General features: G+C 46.7%; 1 protein-coding gene across 4 annotated transcripts in view; it reads right to left on the bottom strand.

Moving 5' to 3' along the window:
* Positions 1-15,289, bottom strand: part of ROR2 (receptor tyrosine kinase like orphan receptor 2) — a 238,195-nt gene that overhangs the window by 123,271 nt on the left and 99,635 nt on the right. Inside the window, exon 1 of one of the 4 annotated variants that reach the window (XM_061163585.1) lies at positions 6,660-6,684. The exons of the other annotated variants lie outside the window; for them this stretch is intronic. Within the exon in view, the coding sequence (XP_061019568.1) occupies positions 6,660-6,669 (10 nt within the window). The 5' untranslated portion in view covers positions 6,670-6,684. Of the gene's footprint in view, positions 1-6,659; positions 6,685-15,289 lie in introns of those variants that run through there. 4 annotated transcript variants of the gene reach the window in all.

The following is a 15,289-nucleotide window of genomic DNA, read 5'->3' on the forward strand; positions in this document are numbered from 1 at the left end:
CAAATGAAACAACTGACAAAGGATTAATTTCCAAAATATATAAGCAGCTCATACAACTCAATGCCAGAAAGAAAAAAAAAAAACCCTGTCAAAAAGTGGGAAAAAGACCTAAACAGACATTTTCCCAAAGAAGACATACAGATGACTAACAATCACATGAAAAGATGCTCAACATTGCTCATTATTAGAGAAATGCAAATCAAAACCACAATGAGATATCACCTCACACCAGTCAGAATGGCCATCATCAAAAAGTCTGCAAACAATAAATGCTGGCGAGGATGTGGAGAAAAGGGTATGTTCTTGCACTGTTGGTGAGAATGTAAATTGATAAAGCCACTATGGAAGATGGTGTGGAGATTCCTTAAAAAAATAGGAATAAAACCACCATATGACCCAGCAATCCCACTCCTAGGCATATATCCTGAGGAAACCAAAATTGGAAAAGACACATGTATCCCATTGATTATTGCAGCACAATTTACAATAGCTAGAACGTGGAAGCAACCTAGATGTCCATTGACAGATGAACGGATAAAGCAGTTGTGGTACATATACACAATGGAATATTACTCAGCCATAAAAAGGAATGCATTTGAGTCAGTTCTGATGAGGTGGATGAACCTAGAACCTATTATACAGAGTGAAGTGAGTCATAAAGAGAAAGATAAATATCGTATTCTGATGCACATATACAGAATCTAGAAAAATGGTACTGAAGAATTTATTCATAGGGCAGCAATGGAGAAACAGACATAGAGAATAGACCTATGGACATGGGGAGAGGGGAGGAGAGGGTGAGATGTATGGAAAAGAGTAACATGGAAACTTACATTACCGTATGTAAAATAGAGAGCCAATGGGAGTTTGCTGTGTGTCTCAGGAAACTCAAACATGGGCTCTGTATCAACCTAGAGGGGTGAGATGGGGAGGGAGATGGGAGGGAGGTTTAAAAGGGAGGGGATATATGTGTACATATGGCTGATTCATGTTGAGGTTTGACAGAAAACAACAAAATTCTGTAAAGCAATTATCCTTCAATAAAAAAGTAAATTAAAAAGGAAAAAAAAAAAAAACTGGCTATATTGCAATAAACCCCTCCACCTTTGCATATTTTATGAACACTGTCCAAAGGTGAGAGATCTCAAGGGGTTTGGGAAGGGGGCCGATCAATTAAAGGGTCAGCAGTTATTCTCAAAGTCTCCTCGTAAATTGTTCATTTCCCAGCTGTCTCATTTTCAAGATGTTTAAACTGTTTTAAAAAGAGAGGAAAGATTCCAATTGTGCACAAGAAGTTTTCTTAAGGGTTCTTATATTGATTTATACACATTTGGCAAGTAGAAAAAAATAATTTTTAAGCACTGTTGTAGGTTTAATCCCTTTTCCCCATACTCTGATTTTGAACTACAAAGCAGAAGAATAAGAGATGTAAAGTCCCACTTGCTCACACATTCTAACTGGAACATGTTAAAAAAAAAATTTAAATCTCAAATAGTAGTTTTCATTGTCAAACTGCCACATTAAATACACATTTAGGAAAAATAGAAATGATCCATATACTCAGTGCCCTCACAAGACAGGTTTCAGGGATGCATGTTGACCTGGAGCTTTTCCTGTCTTGTTCATGAGTTTATGTTGAGATTTATAGTTTATTAGGCAGTTAACATCTTTAGCATATTCCTTAACCTGGGCACACCTGGTGTGCATAATTCTCCCTTTGGACTCTGAAAGATATGTCCACTGCAACTCATAATTCAGGAAAAGAGTATCCCTTTGAAAAGCTCAGCTATGCCTGAGAGCTCGTAAAGACAAACTCAACCAGGCAGTCCGAGGCCATTTTGGGACAGAGCAAGCCACCCAAACCACAAGTCTCAGACTGGATTAGGCTGCAGGCCCAGAGAGGAGGGGTGAGGGCGAGTGCATTAGGGGCCCCCACCAGTTGAGAGGCCCGAGGTGTGCACACATGGGCTGCCAGGGCTTTCCTCTAGCCCCCCGGAGTGGTCCCCCTCTTCCCGAGTGTGCCTCCTGGCCATGGGGTGGACTACAACCCCTCCCAAATTCATGGCACCCAGAACATACCAGAATCACCTGTTCTGCAACCCTCGACCCTGTCTCCCTTCATCGTAAATCACCTTTTTATAAAATAAGACACAAAAATACTGACAGATCAAAACCCAGGGGGGGTTTCACTCTGACGTAAGACCTCAAATTAAAAAATTATCTGCAGCCCAGGGCCTGTTCCCCAACTGGGTGCGCAGTGGGACGCCCACAGCATGGCTCCATCCTCTCTGGAAGGCGGGGGAGTTGGGGGCGGAATCCTCTGAGGACAGAGGACCCAAGCTGTCAGAAAATGTGATAGATCTTACCAAGGCCTTTTAAAAGAGCAAAACAGGCATTGTGTGTTTACGCACTTAACCATTACAGATGTTATGAATTTTCGTGAAACCCAGCATTCATAAAAGCAAACACTCCACTCCAGAGTTTTCAATAAAAAGAGCACAAGGAACAAGAAAATCGTTTTTCAACATACAGTGGAAGTCTGCTTCAGCAGAAGCCAGAGAGAAGGTTTCTTTGTGAGCTCTGAAGGAAAAGTGGACACGTTTCACTTTGGTTGAGAGGAAAATCTCATAACTGATCCTGGGCAAAGAGTCAGAAGGACCTTAAAATAAAGATACTCGGAGCTCAGACCGCACAGGCCCAAGGCCCTCTGCGGTGCAGGGCACAGACTGAGGCCAGGAGACTGGGGGGAATCTGAGTGATTTGATAAGACAAAGAGCCTCATGGGGAGCAGAGGGGGTGTTGGACTTTTTTATTATTTTCAATTAGAGGGTAATTGTTTTACAATGCTGTGTTGGTTTCCGCTGTATAACAATGTAATCAACCATATGTGTACATAGCAGTTCAGTTCAGTCGCTCAGTCATGTCTGACTCTTTTAAGACCCCATGGACTGTAGCATGCCAGGCTTCCTTGTCCATATGCATATATATATTCCCTCTCTTTTGAGCCTCCCTCCCACCCCACCCCCGTCCCTCCCATCGAGTTCATCACAGAGCATGGGGCTGAGTTTTCTGTGTTATATAGCCATGATAGAGTATAGTATGGAGATTCCTTTAAAAACTAGGAATAAAACTACCAAACGACCCAGCAATTCCACTACCGGGCATATACCCAGAGAAAACCATAATTCAAAAAGATACATGTACCCCAATGTTCATTGCAACACTATTTACAATAGCCAGGACATTTATGGGTTTACTTTGTCTTTACCATAACACCTCCTCCAATAGCCTGTGTGCATTTGTGTCTGTGTCTGTGCCTACAAGTATGTATGTGTCTAAGTGTGTCTGCCTATGTATCTGGGTATGTCTGTGTCGATATGTGTGTCTATGAGTGTTTAATATGTGTCTGCCTACATTACTGTGACAGTGTCAATATGTGTATTGCGTGTGTGTGTGTGTGTGTGTGTGTGTGTGTGTGTGTCTGTGACTATGTCTATGTATATCTGTCTGTGTTCCTATATGTGTATATGTGTCTATCTGTGTGTCTCTCTCTGTGTATCTCTGTCTTTCTGTCTGTATGCATCTGTGTCTAGGGAAGGTGATGTATTCATGTGGAGTCAGGGGCCTACAGCCATTTTTCTCACTTTTTCTACAATGTTTTGGTAGATGCCACACGTGGGTTTAATAAAATTTCCCATTCCCCACTACCTTTTATTTTAAGATGCAAGATGAACCATACTCCTTTTTCTTCACAAGCACATTTCTTTCTACTGCTCACAAAAGGCTTTGGTGATATAAAGCAATCTTCTAAGCTACAAGTTTCTCTCTGTGGCATGAATGCTTCTGAAAGAAGTTCTTCCACTGAACAAACATTAATAAATAAACAGTGCGGGCCCAACTTTGGAACGTGCTAACGGGCCCGAAGACAGCCCCTATCAGGACTGGATGAGGCCAGAAGCTCTTTATGAACATTACTTTAAAAAGGCTGTGTCCATTGGTTTATTTAAAGTGATATGATTTTAATTCCAGCCAGTAGGTGATCTACAAAAGAAAGTGGATGTGGGCCTGTAGGGACATCTGCAAATATCACGATTTATTTCCACACAAGAGCATTGGGTCGGGGCTCCTAAGTAGCCTCCCTCCTCCCTTCTGCCCCCAGGTCACCTCCTAAGCTCTTCAGATGGACCGTGGCTCCTCCACTGTTCAGCTTCCAAAGCTGTCCCCACTGCTCTTGGAGCTGACTTAGTTCCTGGCCAGTAATCAAGACCCTCAGTGTTCCAGCCCCTTGGCAGCACTTCCCAGGCCCAGGAGAGGCCCTGATGCCACCCCACTCGGCTACCTCTCTTGATCTTCCTCCTCTTACATTAAGGGCATCTCAACTCCAAGAGGGCTTCCGGGGTGGCACTAGTGGTAAAGAACCCACCTGCCAATGCAGGAGACACAGGAGATGCAGGTTTGATCCCTGGGTTGGGAAGATCCTCTGGAGAAGGAAATGGCAACCCACTCCAGTATTCTTGGGTGGAAAATCCCATGGACAGAGGAGCTGGCAGGTTATAGTCCAAGGGGTTGCAAATAGTCAGACACGACTGACTAAGCACACACAACTAAGCACAATGCCAAGAAACTTGTGCGCTTTCCTCCACCTTCTGTCCAGGACCTGGCTGGAGTCATCTGAGAGCATCTCTATCTGTGCTTCCCAAAGAGAAGACAAGGACACCTTCTCCAAGGCCTGGGCCAGGCCCCTCACCCTACACTCTGCAATAGGCTACAAATCCACGCTTCCAGTGCATTTGAACTCTGCTTGGCCAGTGCTGAACTGGCTAAGAAGAGAGACAATAGGAACTAACGAAAGAAATAGCAAGTAAAAGCACAAAGAGGAAAAACTGTCAAAAACTAGATTTTTTTCCCCCAAGATGGAAAGTCAGCGTGGGAAAGGATTTCTTAGTCTTCTTCCTCCTCCAATTTCTCAAACATACTCCTGGTCCTCAGCCCTCTTGAGTATTTGCTGTATTATTATTCTTGCTGCTACCTGTCTCAAGAATGACCAGGGCATATGGCCTGTGTGCCAGACGCTGGCCCCATGTCATCCCATTTAATCCTCACGACCCCACTGTCACCGCACCGGTCAGCTGTGGACACTGAAGCTCCTCCCAGCCCTGCACACGAGCGCCCCCTGCAGGAAAAACCCGCCCAGGACCGTGCTGTGCTAGCCAAGTCACACAGCCCCCATTTCCCACCAGAGGACAGCTCAGCCAGTTCTAACTGCACACAGCTTCCTTAAATCCAAGACAACGAGGAGAAACAGCCCATGGTGCCCAGACAGTCACTTCTGGACATTTCAACATTTTTTTCCCCCCATCATATGACCCAGTACAGAGCTGGGTGGGGAAGCGGATCCAGACTCCAGCAGGGCATCAGGTGAGGAGACAGGAGTGCTAGTGCCTCGAGAGAGGGCAGAAGTGTCTGGCTCTCACTGCTACCCCAACCCCAGGACCCAGGGCCCTGGGCTGCCCAGCCGTTCGTCTATTCAGTCTGTAGGTCCCTGAGCCACCCACACAGGGCTGGTGGGGGGAGAAAGGTGTGGACACTGAGAGTTACATCTCAGGCTCCTGGCCCCTGATCCACAGGGCAGCATCCTCTCACGGCCAGTTCCTTCCTGTCCCTTGGACCAAGGTACCCACCTGCCCTCCAGTGGAGCCCACCCTCCCTTCGGAAAAGGCTTTCTGGATGGGCTTTTCTGACTGACACTCAGGGGCATTTGCTGAGAGAGTATTAATTTAAAGGAGAACAACCTGTGAAAAGGACCATGGTGAGTGTGTTTAGGTGAGCACAAGCGTGTCAGAACTGAAGGGAGCAGCATCAGTTACCCAGGGAACTGGGCAACACACAGAGGGTGGCTGCAGCCTGGGAAGGAGCCTAGGGGGCTGGTGGACTGTGACCACAGGCCTGTGGACACATGGGCTCCCATCCGAGGGGGGCACTCCACACTCCCCAGGGAGAGGCTGGGGTGCAGGAAGAAGTCAAAGACCCACATGGCCCCACCGAGACATCCTATTTATCCTAGCCTTATTGATTGTTCTTATGTCCCAAATAAAACACCCTGATAGCCACAGCCCCTGTAAGAAATGCTGATCTAGACTGGGGTAGAGGGGGGTGTTACCACGGCAATTTCCTACTTTCTTAGGAGGAAATGGACTTCCCCTATGGGGCTCTGCCCCATTCCCATAAGCTTGCTCCCACTTAGCCATACTGTGTCCACAGACCATGCCCCAAGGCTGGGTTCAAAGTTTTACGTAATAAATGTACAGAATAGCTGGGAGCCTGGAACACCCACTGCCACCCTCCTGCCCCCCTTCCTGGAAACTTCAGCCTCCCCCAGATACCTGGCAGAGTCAACTTGTCCAGGGTGGGTGGGGTGGGGCATCCCTGCCCATCAACAGAGCTGTTTAAAAGAAAGTACCATATCGGACTCACCCAGAACACAGTCTGCACGGACAAACGCCAAAAGCCAAGGGACTAGACCCCACCTGAGGGGAAGAGGGTGGAAAGTTCGCACTGGACCAAAGATGAGAAGGACGAGATGGGAGCCCAGCAGGTCTGGGCATAGGGCCTCGGGTCCCAACCAGCCCCTGCACCCCCTCCATGTGGCATTCGCCCACCTGCCGCCATGAGGAGAAAATCGGCTTCCAGCCCCATATCCACATCTGCTTGATGGAAGAAATTCAGAAAAGCTCATCACCTGTGGAGAGAAGCCACATGACACCATGATGGCACCCCCAGAACTGCACATGGGGGTGGGGACACGGGGTGCAGAGCCACCCTCACCACGAAGCCTGAACTGGCATGCCCTGTGCGAGGCTAGTGCTGCCCCTGCACCTCTTAAGGAAGGAGAACCTCCAACATCAAATTCAAGGGACCCTGTCAAGTTAAAGAGGCAGGGCACAGCTTCCTAAAACTCTCAGTTCAGAAGAAAACGAAGTCAGCCTCAGCGTGCACTTCCCAGCCAGCTGGCCACACATCTCGCCCCATCGCCACCTCCCTGCAGACCCAAGTCCTTTCAACAGCCACTCGCTGGCACTAAAGGCCTTCCGCAAACTCTCCTCCTGAAATGTTTTTCATCCCGGAGTGGGGGAAGAAGAGGGGAGGGGTTAGCATTACTCTGGATGTTTTAGCTAGCTGCCCAGAGCTAACAGCATAAATCAGAATGTGTTTTTAGCATTTCGGGGCAGAGGAAATGGTTCTCCAGCTAAGCTCCCTACCGTTTCTTAAAGTGATTATTTTGATTTAAACCGCTGCCTGGTGGCTAGACTTCTAGCTACCAGCTTCAGGCCGTTAGTCCCGGGAGCCCAGAGCACAAAGAAACACTGTTGGAGGGTCGCAGGCCTCCTCCGAGAAGGCGCGTTGCGCTCTGGACTGCGCTCCTTCCACAGACGAGCACTTGTTTCTTGCCCAGGGCGCTGCCACCGCTTCCCTCTCTGCCAATCGCTATCACATACACTGTGGTTTTTACTCAAGATCCTCGGGCTGTCTGCAGCATTACAGTTTCTCTCGTGTCTGGACTACACCTTGTTGCCACCAGAACCTGCTAGATTGGGAAGATTGAAAGGAATACCAGAACCCAGGGGAAAGCCCTGGGGCCCCAGAGGCCACATTTAGGAATTCTTTTCCATAACCTCAGCCTTTGCCCTGGAGGGTCAGAGTTGGAGGAAGAAGGGGGAAGGAATAATTTCTGCATTTTCCACACATGTGTCCTGACTTAAAGCATCCATTTCACGGTTTGCAAAATATTGCTACACAAAGCAAGATGCATTCGTGACACACTTTGAAATTACGAATCCAATCAGAACTAGGGGAAGTTCCCATGGTCCAATGTAAAGGACAAGTTCTGATTCTCTGCCCTCTCAAGGCCAGGTAGCTGCCCTTCCCATTTCCAAGGTGCTCAAGGCCCAGCCATTTTCTCCTTTGTGACCCTCTATCTGGAAACACAAGGACACAGTGCGGGTTGGAGTGGGCCCTGGACCCTGTCCTCCTAGCACCCCTCATCTTTGGTGTCCAGCCTGGAAGCCCAAAGTCAGAGCTAATTTGGGGGAGCCAGGCCCAAACTTGGGAACCCCTTCTGGGCAGCAACCCAACAGGGCTGCAAGGCCAGGCCTCCCCCAAAATCAGAGACTCTTGGGCCAAATCTGCTCAAAACAGTGCTCAAGTGAGAGGATGTTGGTGGAAACATCCTCCTGGATAACCATCTTTCTTTTCTTCACCATTTAATTCTTACTCAAAACTCACCCACTTGACAAACATATGGGAATTCCTGATGCACGTACTTCACTTCCAGTGCAGCTCACCACCCTGATGGGGCAGGTTCAAATGCACATGCAACCGTGCTGTTCACCCCAGAGAATGAGTCTTACATGTTAACAGAATAAAGCAAATGCTTTTTTAAAATATTTATTTTGGGCTGCATCAGTCTCAGTTGCAGCACACAGGCTCTTTGTTGCAGTACACAGGCTTCTCTCTAGTTGAGGTGCTGGGGTTCAGTAGTTGTGGCATGGCTCAGTAGCCCTGCAGCATGTGGGATCTTAGTTCCCTGACCAGGGATCAAACCCAGCGATCCTTGCACTGGAAGGTGGATTCTCAACTACTGGACCAAAGCAAATGCTTTTAATTCAAAGCATAAAATATAAGAATTTCTACAACACACAATTTCTTCTATTTTGGATGCCTCCAAGTAATGTGATAGGGCATTGTATCTGTAGCTGGCTCTTGGGAGAGTAAGAGGGAATAAAAATGCTTCATTTCATTCTTACAGTTCTTCTGAAGGTTTTACTCTCATTCATAATTTTAAAAATTAGTTCACATATGAATATTTTATCCTAAAATCAAACACAAAACAATGTCACAAAGAAGGACTCTCAGTCAACTATACTGGGTTGCAGTTCACACACAAGAAAACTCACATTTCAGGAGCACATCTTGGCCAACAAGTACAAACACTGATATAAGCAGCACCACAAGCAGCCTTAAGAAGCAGGTGGCAAAAGAAGTGACCACAATGAGTTGGCATGGTCAGCCTCTAAGAACTGCTCCAGGCTGGGCGATTATAGCAGCGGTCTTCCTGGGTGGTAGGGATGCCAGGAGGTGGAGGTGGTTGGCCTGGGTCCCCTGGAATAGCTGGATCAAGTTGAGCCTCAGACTCTTCATTTTAAAACTAAGAGTGCTGTATAGTGGGTTTTGACTTTGCTATGAATGGGCTGTGTAACCCCTGTGTATGTTGAAGCCCTACCCTCCAATGTGCCTATATCTGGAGATGGGGCGTGTGAGAAGGTGATTAAGGTTGAATGAGGTCATGGGGGGGGGGGCTCATCCCACAGGATCCCTTATAAGAAGAGGAAGACACCCAAGAGCTTATCTCTCTGTCATGTGAGGACACAGTGCGATGGGGGACGTTTGCAAGCCAGGAAGAGGGCCCTCACCAGAATACTGTGCTTGCACCTTGATCTTGGGCTTCCAGCCTCCAGAACTATGAGGAGTAAATGTCAATCCTTTAAGCTGCCCAGTCTGTGATACTTTATTACAGCAACCCAGGCTGACTGAGACAGGCTTTCTCTCAGCAGTAAAGCCCTCTCTTTACAGGAAATCTCAGGTCAACCCTCACTATCCAACCTAAGACAGATCTGGAGCCTGCCTACATTATTAGTGGGACTGTAAGCTGGTGCAGTCACCAAGGAGAACAGTACGGGGTTCATGTAAAAATGGAAAACAGAGCTACCGTGTGACCCAGCAATCCCACTCCTGAGCATATATCCAGAGAAAACGCTAATTCGAAAAGATGCCTGCACCCCCAATGTTCACAGCGGCACTATTCACAATAGCCAAAACATGGAAGTGACCTACATGCCCATCTACAGATAAGTGGATACAAAAGATGTGGTACATGTGTGCGATGGAATATTTTTTTTTTAAAGAAACTTATATTTATTTATTTATTTGGCTGTTCCTGGTCTTAGTTGCAGCACATGGGATTTTTAGTAGCTGCATGTGGGATCTAGTTCCCTGACCAGGGATTGAACCCAGGCCCCCCGCATTAGGAGCTCCGAGTCTCAACCACTGGACCACCAGGGAAGCCCCCGTACGATGGAATATTATTCAGCCACAAAAAAGAATGAAATAATCCCATTTGCAGCAATATGGATAGATACAGATTATGATACTAATTAAAACAAGTCAGACTAAAAGACAAATATCATATGGTGTCATTTATATGTAGAATCTAAAAAAGATACAAATAAAGTTATTTACAAAATGAAAGAGACTCACAGACAGAAGGCAAACTTATGGTTACCAAAGGAGAAAGTAACGAGAGAGTAAATTAGAAGGATGGGATTAAAATAGTCGTACTACTATATATAAAACAGATAAACAACGAGGACCTACTGAATGGCACAGGGAACTAGACACAATATTGTAATGACTTATAAGGAAAAGAATCTAAAAACTATACATACACATGTATAACTGAATCACTGTGCTGTACACCTAAGACTAGCCTAACACTGTAATTGCTAAGTTACTTCAGTCATGTCTGACTCTTGGTGACGCTATGAACTGTAGCCTGCCAGGCTCCCCTGTCCATGGGATTCTCCAGGCAAGAATACTGGAGATCTTGCCATTTCCTCCTCCAGGGGATCTTCCCAACCCAAGGATTGAACACCTGGAAAGCCCCTTAATACTGTAAATCAACTATATTTCAGTAAATTGTTTTAAAAAAGAACAATGTGCTGGAGCTACTCTATGCATATGGGTGTGGGGCTTCAGTTTTGAGTCTTGCTGTCCCCTCGGTGGCTGAACCTCCTTTGAAGCCAGAGCTGCTGAGAATGCAGTGGGAAGGCTGCTGGGCGGGGAGTGTCTGCATTTCTTTGCTCCCCTGCCTTTTAAGGAAGATGAGACACATTCCCCTGGAAACACCATGATCCATATATGAACTAGCTTGGGGACAGAACTAATGTGTCAGAAACTATAGGTCAAAGCGCACAAGGATCTGCTAAAGAAAAAGTACCCAACAAATGTGGCCAACCACAGCACATAGATGCAGATGCCTTGGGGCAGAGGCAAGCGGATTTCCCAGGGGGAGGAAAGGGTTGCACAGCTGATGGGACAGCACATGCAAAGCCACCAAGACCCAGAACAGCCTGGGTGGGGGTGGGGAACAGACAGGGGAGGGGGTGAGTCCAAGGAGAGAGGCAGCACTCATGTAACGGGTCTGGGCTCGAAGTGGGCATGACCCCCCCCTCCTTCTCAAAAGTATCCTGGGGCTACTGCAGCTCAGTGAGTCCCATGAGCCCAGTTCCCACAACAGAGGAATGAGATGAGACTCAAGTTGTCAGTGTGAGCAAACAGCAGGGGTGGGCTGGGGCCCGGAAGGGACCATGGTCCCACTCAGACAGGCTCCATGCCAAGCGCTCCCGTGGTGGGGGCACTGTACCTAACCCTTGGGGGGAGCCACTGTGCCTCCCTCCTGGGCCCTGGGCAGGGCTTCTGTCTCTCTCAGCTCCAGGAGGTCCTCTCAGGGCCCAATCTATTGCTAAGTACTTGTGTATATGTGTATACGTATACACATATACGTATATGTACATATATACTGTATGTCACGCACGACTCTGTGCAACCCCATGGACTGTAGCCCACCAAGTTCTTCTGTCCATGAGATTTTCCCAGCAAGAACACTGGAATAGGTTGCCATTTCCTTCGGCAAGGAATCTTCTCAACCCAGAGACTGAACCTGCATCTCCAGCATCTCTTGCATTAGCAGGCAGATTCTTTACCACTGAGCCACCTGGGAAACAAGTCAGCTAAGCACTTAGTATTTGCTAAGTACCTGTGCCCCTACTCCTCTGTACAATACACCCCAAAACAGAAGGCTGTGTTCCACACCACACAGAGGCCCAGATGTGCCCCTGGAAAAGGCTCCCAGACCTATCTCTCCCTTCTCAGCCAGCTCAAGCTGCTGTAACAGAACACCACAGACAGGCAGCTTGCACAACAAACATTTTTCCTCTCACAGCTCTGGAGGCGTGGAGTCTAAGACCCAGTGCTGGCAGATGCAGTTCTGGTGAGAGCACACTCTTTCTGGCTTCCAGAAAGCTGTCTTCTCATGATGGGGAGAGAGAGGGGGCTCTGTTATTGCTTCCTCTTCTTAAAAGGGCACTAATCCCATTGCTGGGACCACATTCACATGGCCTCAACTAAACTTAATCACCTCCCAAAGGCCCCATCTCCAAATACCATCACACTGGGCGTGGGGCTTCAACATGTGGATTTGGAGGCGACATTCCATCCACAGCACCCCCTTGTAGGCAGGCTCCACGGATGCTGGAGGAGACGATGTGAGAGGCAGCACGCAAAGCGACAATTCCAGTCTTTAAACATAAGTCCGAACAGACAAGACCCAGCTCGGCTAAATCACATCTCTCCTCCAGACCTTCATTTCTCATCTCCTGGTCGGGTGTGTGGAGGGTGGGGGAGGACGATCAGGTGAGAAACCCCCCGTCCAGAGCAGACCCTGCTCCTTCCATCCGAGGGGCTCTTGTTGAGCAGGAAGACATTCTTCATGTCTTTGCTGCCACCAAAACTACACTCCCCAGAGCTCAAGTTCCGCTCAGCTGGACGCCGAGTCTGTCTTTGATCTTGAAAGAGGCACACAGACTCACTCTGCAACATGGGAAGTACACAGGCACTGGCTTCGGCAGAACTCCGAGGCCAGCATCCCCCACCCGGCAGTGTCGAAACAGCCCCAAAATGTAAAACAGATGAGGCTTTTAAAGAAAAAGTTATTTATATTGTGGAATATTTCAGAGCAAGCAGAAACTTGAGGTTTATCACCTGGGGCACAAAACCATTGATACTCCAGTCTTCTCACAGAGAAGGGACAGATGTGTTTTATGGAAAATAAAACAAGGAAATGTGTTGGTTTGACTCTATTTCTTGATTTCTTTTTCCAATAACGGATGCATGGTCGGGTGCTCGCAATCAAGGGGAAATGCCATTCAAGGAGCTGAGAGGAGGGCTCTTTCCTGAGAATCCTGTCGAAGGTCAAGGTTAAGCGGGAGGTGTCTCAGGTAATTAAACCAGGGGAGGGAGGTTGTATCTAAACTCTGCCTGCTTTTCAGAAAGAGGTGGGCATCTGTGTGTCTGCCCACCCCCAGACTCCAGGGGATGTGGACTCGGATATTCTGCTGCTTAGGACCATCCACTCTCCTCACCAGTCTCCTTAAAGAGTTCTTATTTTCTCAATAACAGCAGGACATAAAGATGCAGTCCATAATATCATGCTGGACTCACGCTGGCCTACAGTTCGAAATGTTTTTCTAATAATCTTCAAATAATACATGAAGGAAAGAAATGCATTATGTAATACTTTTGTGTTCCAAGACTTTTAAAGCAATTACAACTCTAAGAAGTATTCCTTTCCAGGGATACCAGTATTTTTAATATTCTACCCTTGAGGACTGAGAATTCAAGTCCACAGCCACCACTGTCCACAAGCCCATCCATGTGTCCCCACTCAAAGTGATATACATGATGACAGTGAAGTTGCTCACTGTGTGAGGAGATCACGTAGGTAAACCTGACTGTGGATCGTGGAATTTTATGTGATCTCAGGAGCATTAGAGAAACTGTGCCCATGAATTCCATTTCACATCTCAACCACAGTCACGTAGCACTCCCAGGCTTCTCTTGATATCAACACTGAGAATCACAGGGCAGGTAAAGAGAATAAGAGGTCAGTTGCAGGCGTCCAGAAGGTGCAGATAAAACTTCGACATGAGAACTATTTCCTTCTGACTTATTTCACATGTATGACAGTTCCTAGGTCCATCCACATCTCTGCAAATTGTACAATTTGAGTCTTTTTATGGCTGAGTAATATTCCATTGTACATAAGTACCACGTCTTCTTTATCCATTCTTCTGTTGATGGACATTTAGTCTGTTTCCATGTCCTGGCTATTGTAAATAGTGCTGCAATGAACACTGGGTTACATGTGTCTTTTGGAATTATGGTTTTCTCCTGTCATTCAGAGTGAAGTGAGTCAGAAATAGAAAAATAAATATCATATAATATCACATATATGTGAAATCTAGAAAAATGATACAGATGAACTTATTCGCAAAGCAGAAATAGAGACACGGATGTAGAGAATGAACATATGAATACCAGAGAGGAAAATGGGAGTGAGATGAACATGGTAATTGCGGTTGACGTATATACACCACTATGTTTAAAACAGATAATTAATGTGACCCTAATGTATAACACAGGGAATGCTACTGCTCTAAATGGGAAGGAAATCTGAAAAAGAGGGGATGTATGTATACATACAGCTGATCCACTTTGGACTAATACAACACTGTAAAGCAACTGTACACCAATAATAATTAATAAAAAGTCAAAATACAGCTTGTAGGGGAAAAAAAAGAAAGGAATACATTAACAGACAAGCCAGCTGGTCCAGATGGTGAGAAAACACGATCTCTGAGGGAGACCAAGTGCTTCCTGGCTCGGCCCTTCAACCCTGGGGTTAAGGCTAACACTTGCAAGGAAGGCCACGACAAGGAGCCCCAGCTCCAGCCTGAGACCTCACCCCAGCCACACGGCCAACTTCATACAGAACCTGTAGCCCAAGAACCAAGTTCACTGTCTTCAAGTGTTCACGCTTCCAGGTGATCACTGTAGAATATTTGACCTTTTGCTTCAAAGAAGTTGCCATTGCTTTCCACAATTTCTTTTGCACCATGCAAGTAGTATGTGAATACACTGCCCACCCCAAGTCACACTCGTAAATAAAGCTGAAGTCCACTCACCCCAACTCCCCAACCACAATCAGCTTGTAGTTTGTCCTTCACGCTTCCAAATTTTTCTCTACCTATATAAACGTTTACTGAGTGTTGTTTTTCCCCTAAATAGCAACACTGTACACATTGTTGTTGTTTAGTTGCTAAGTTGTGTCTGACTCTTTGCAACCCCATGGACTGCAGCCTGCCAGGCTCCTCTGTCCATGGGATTTTCCAGGCAAGAACACCAGAGTGGGTTGCCATTTCCTTCTCAATGGGATCTTCCTGATCCAGGAGTCAAATCCGTGTCTCCTGCATCAGCAGGCAGATTCTTTACCACTGAGCCACGTGGGAAGCCCATCACTGTACACAGGCTACTTTGCAAATGACTTTTATTCACTGAGTCATGATCTTTGAGGTTAGAGTCACCTCCCATTTTCCATTTCATTCCTGTATAATGA

This window comes from Dama dama, chromosome 16 (genome assembly GCF_033118175.1).
Source record: "Dama dama isolate Ldn47 chromosome 16, ASM3311817v1, whole genome shotgun sequence".
NCBI lineage: Eukaryota > Metazoa > Chordata > Mammalia > Artiodactyla > Cervidae > Dama > Dama dama.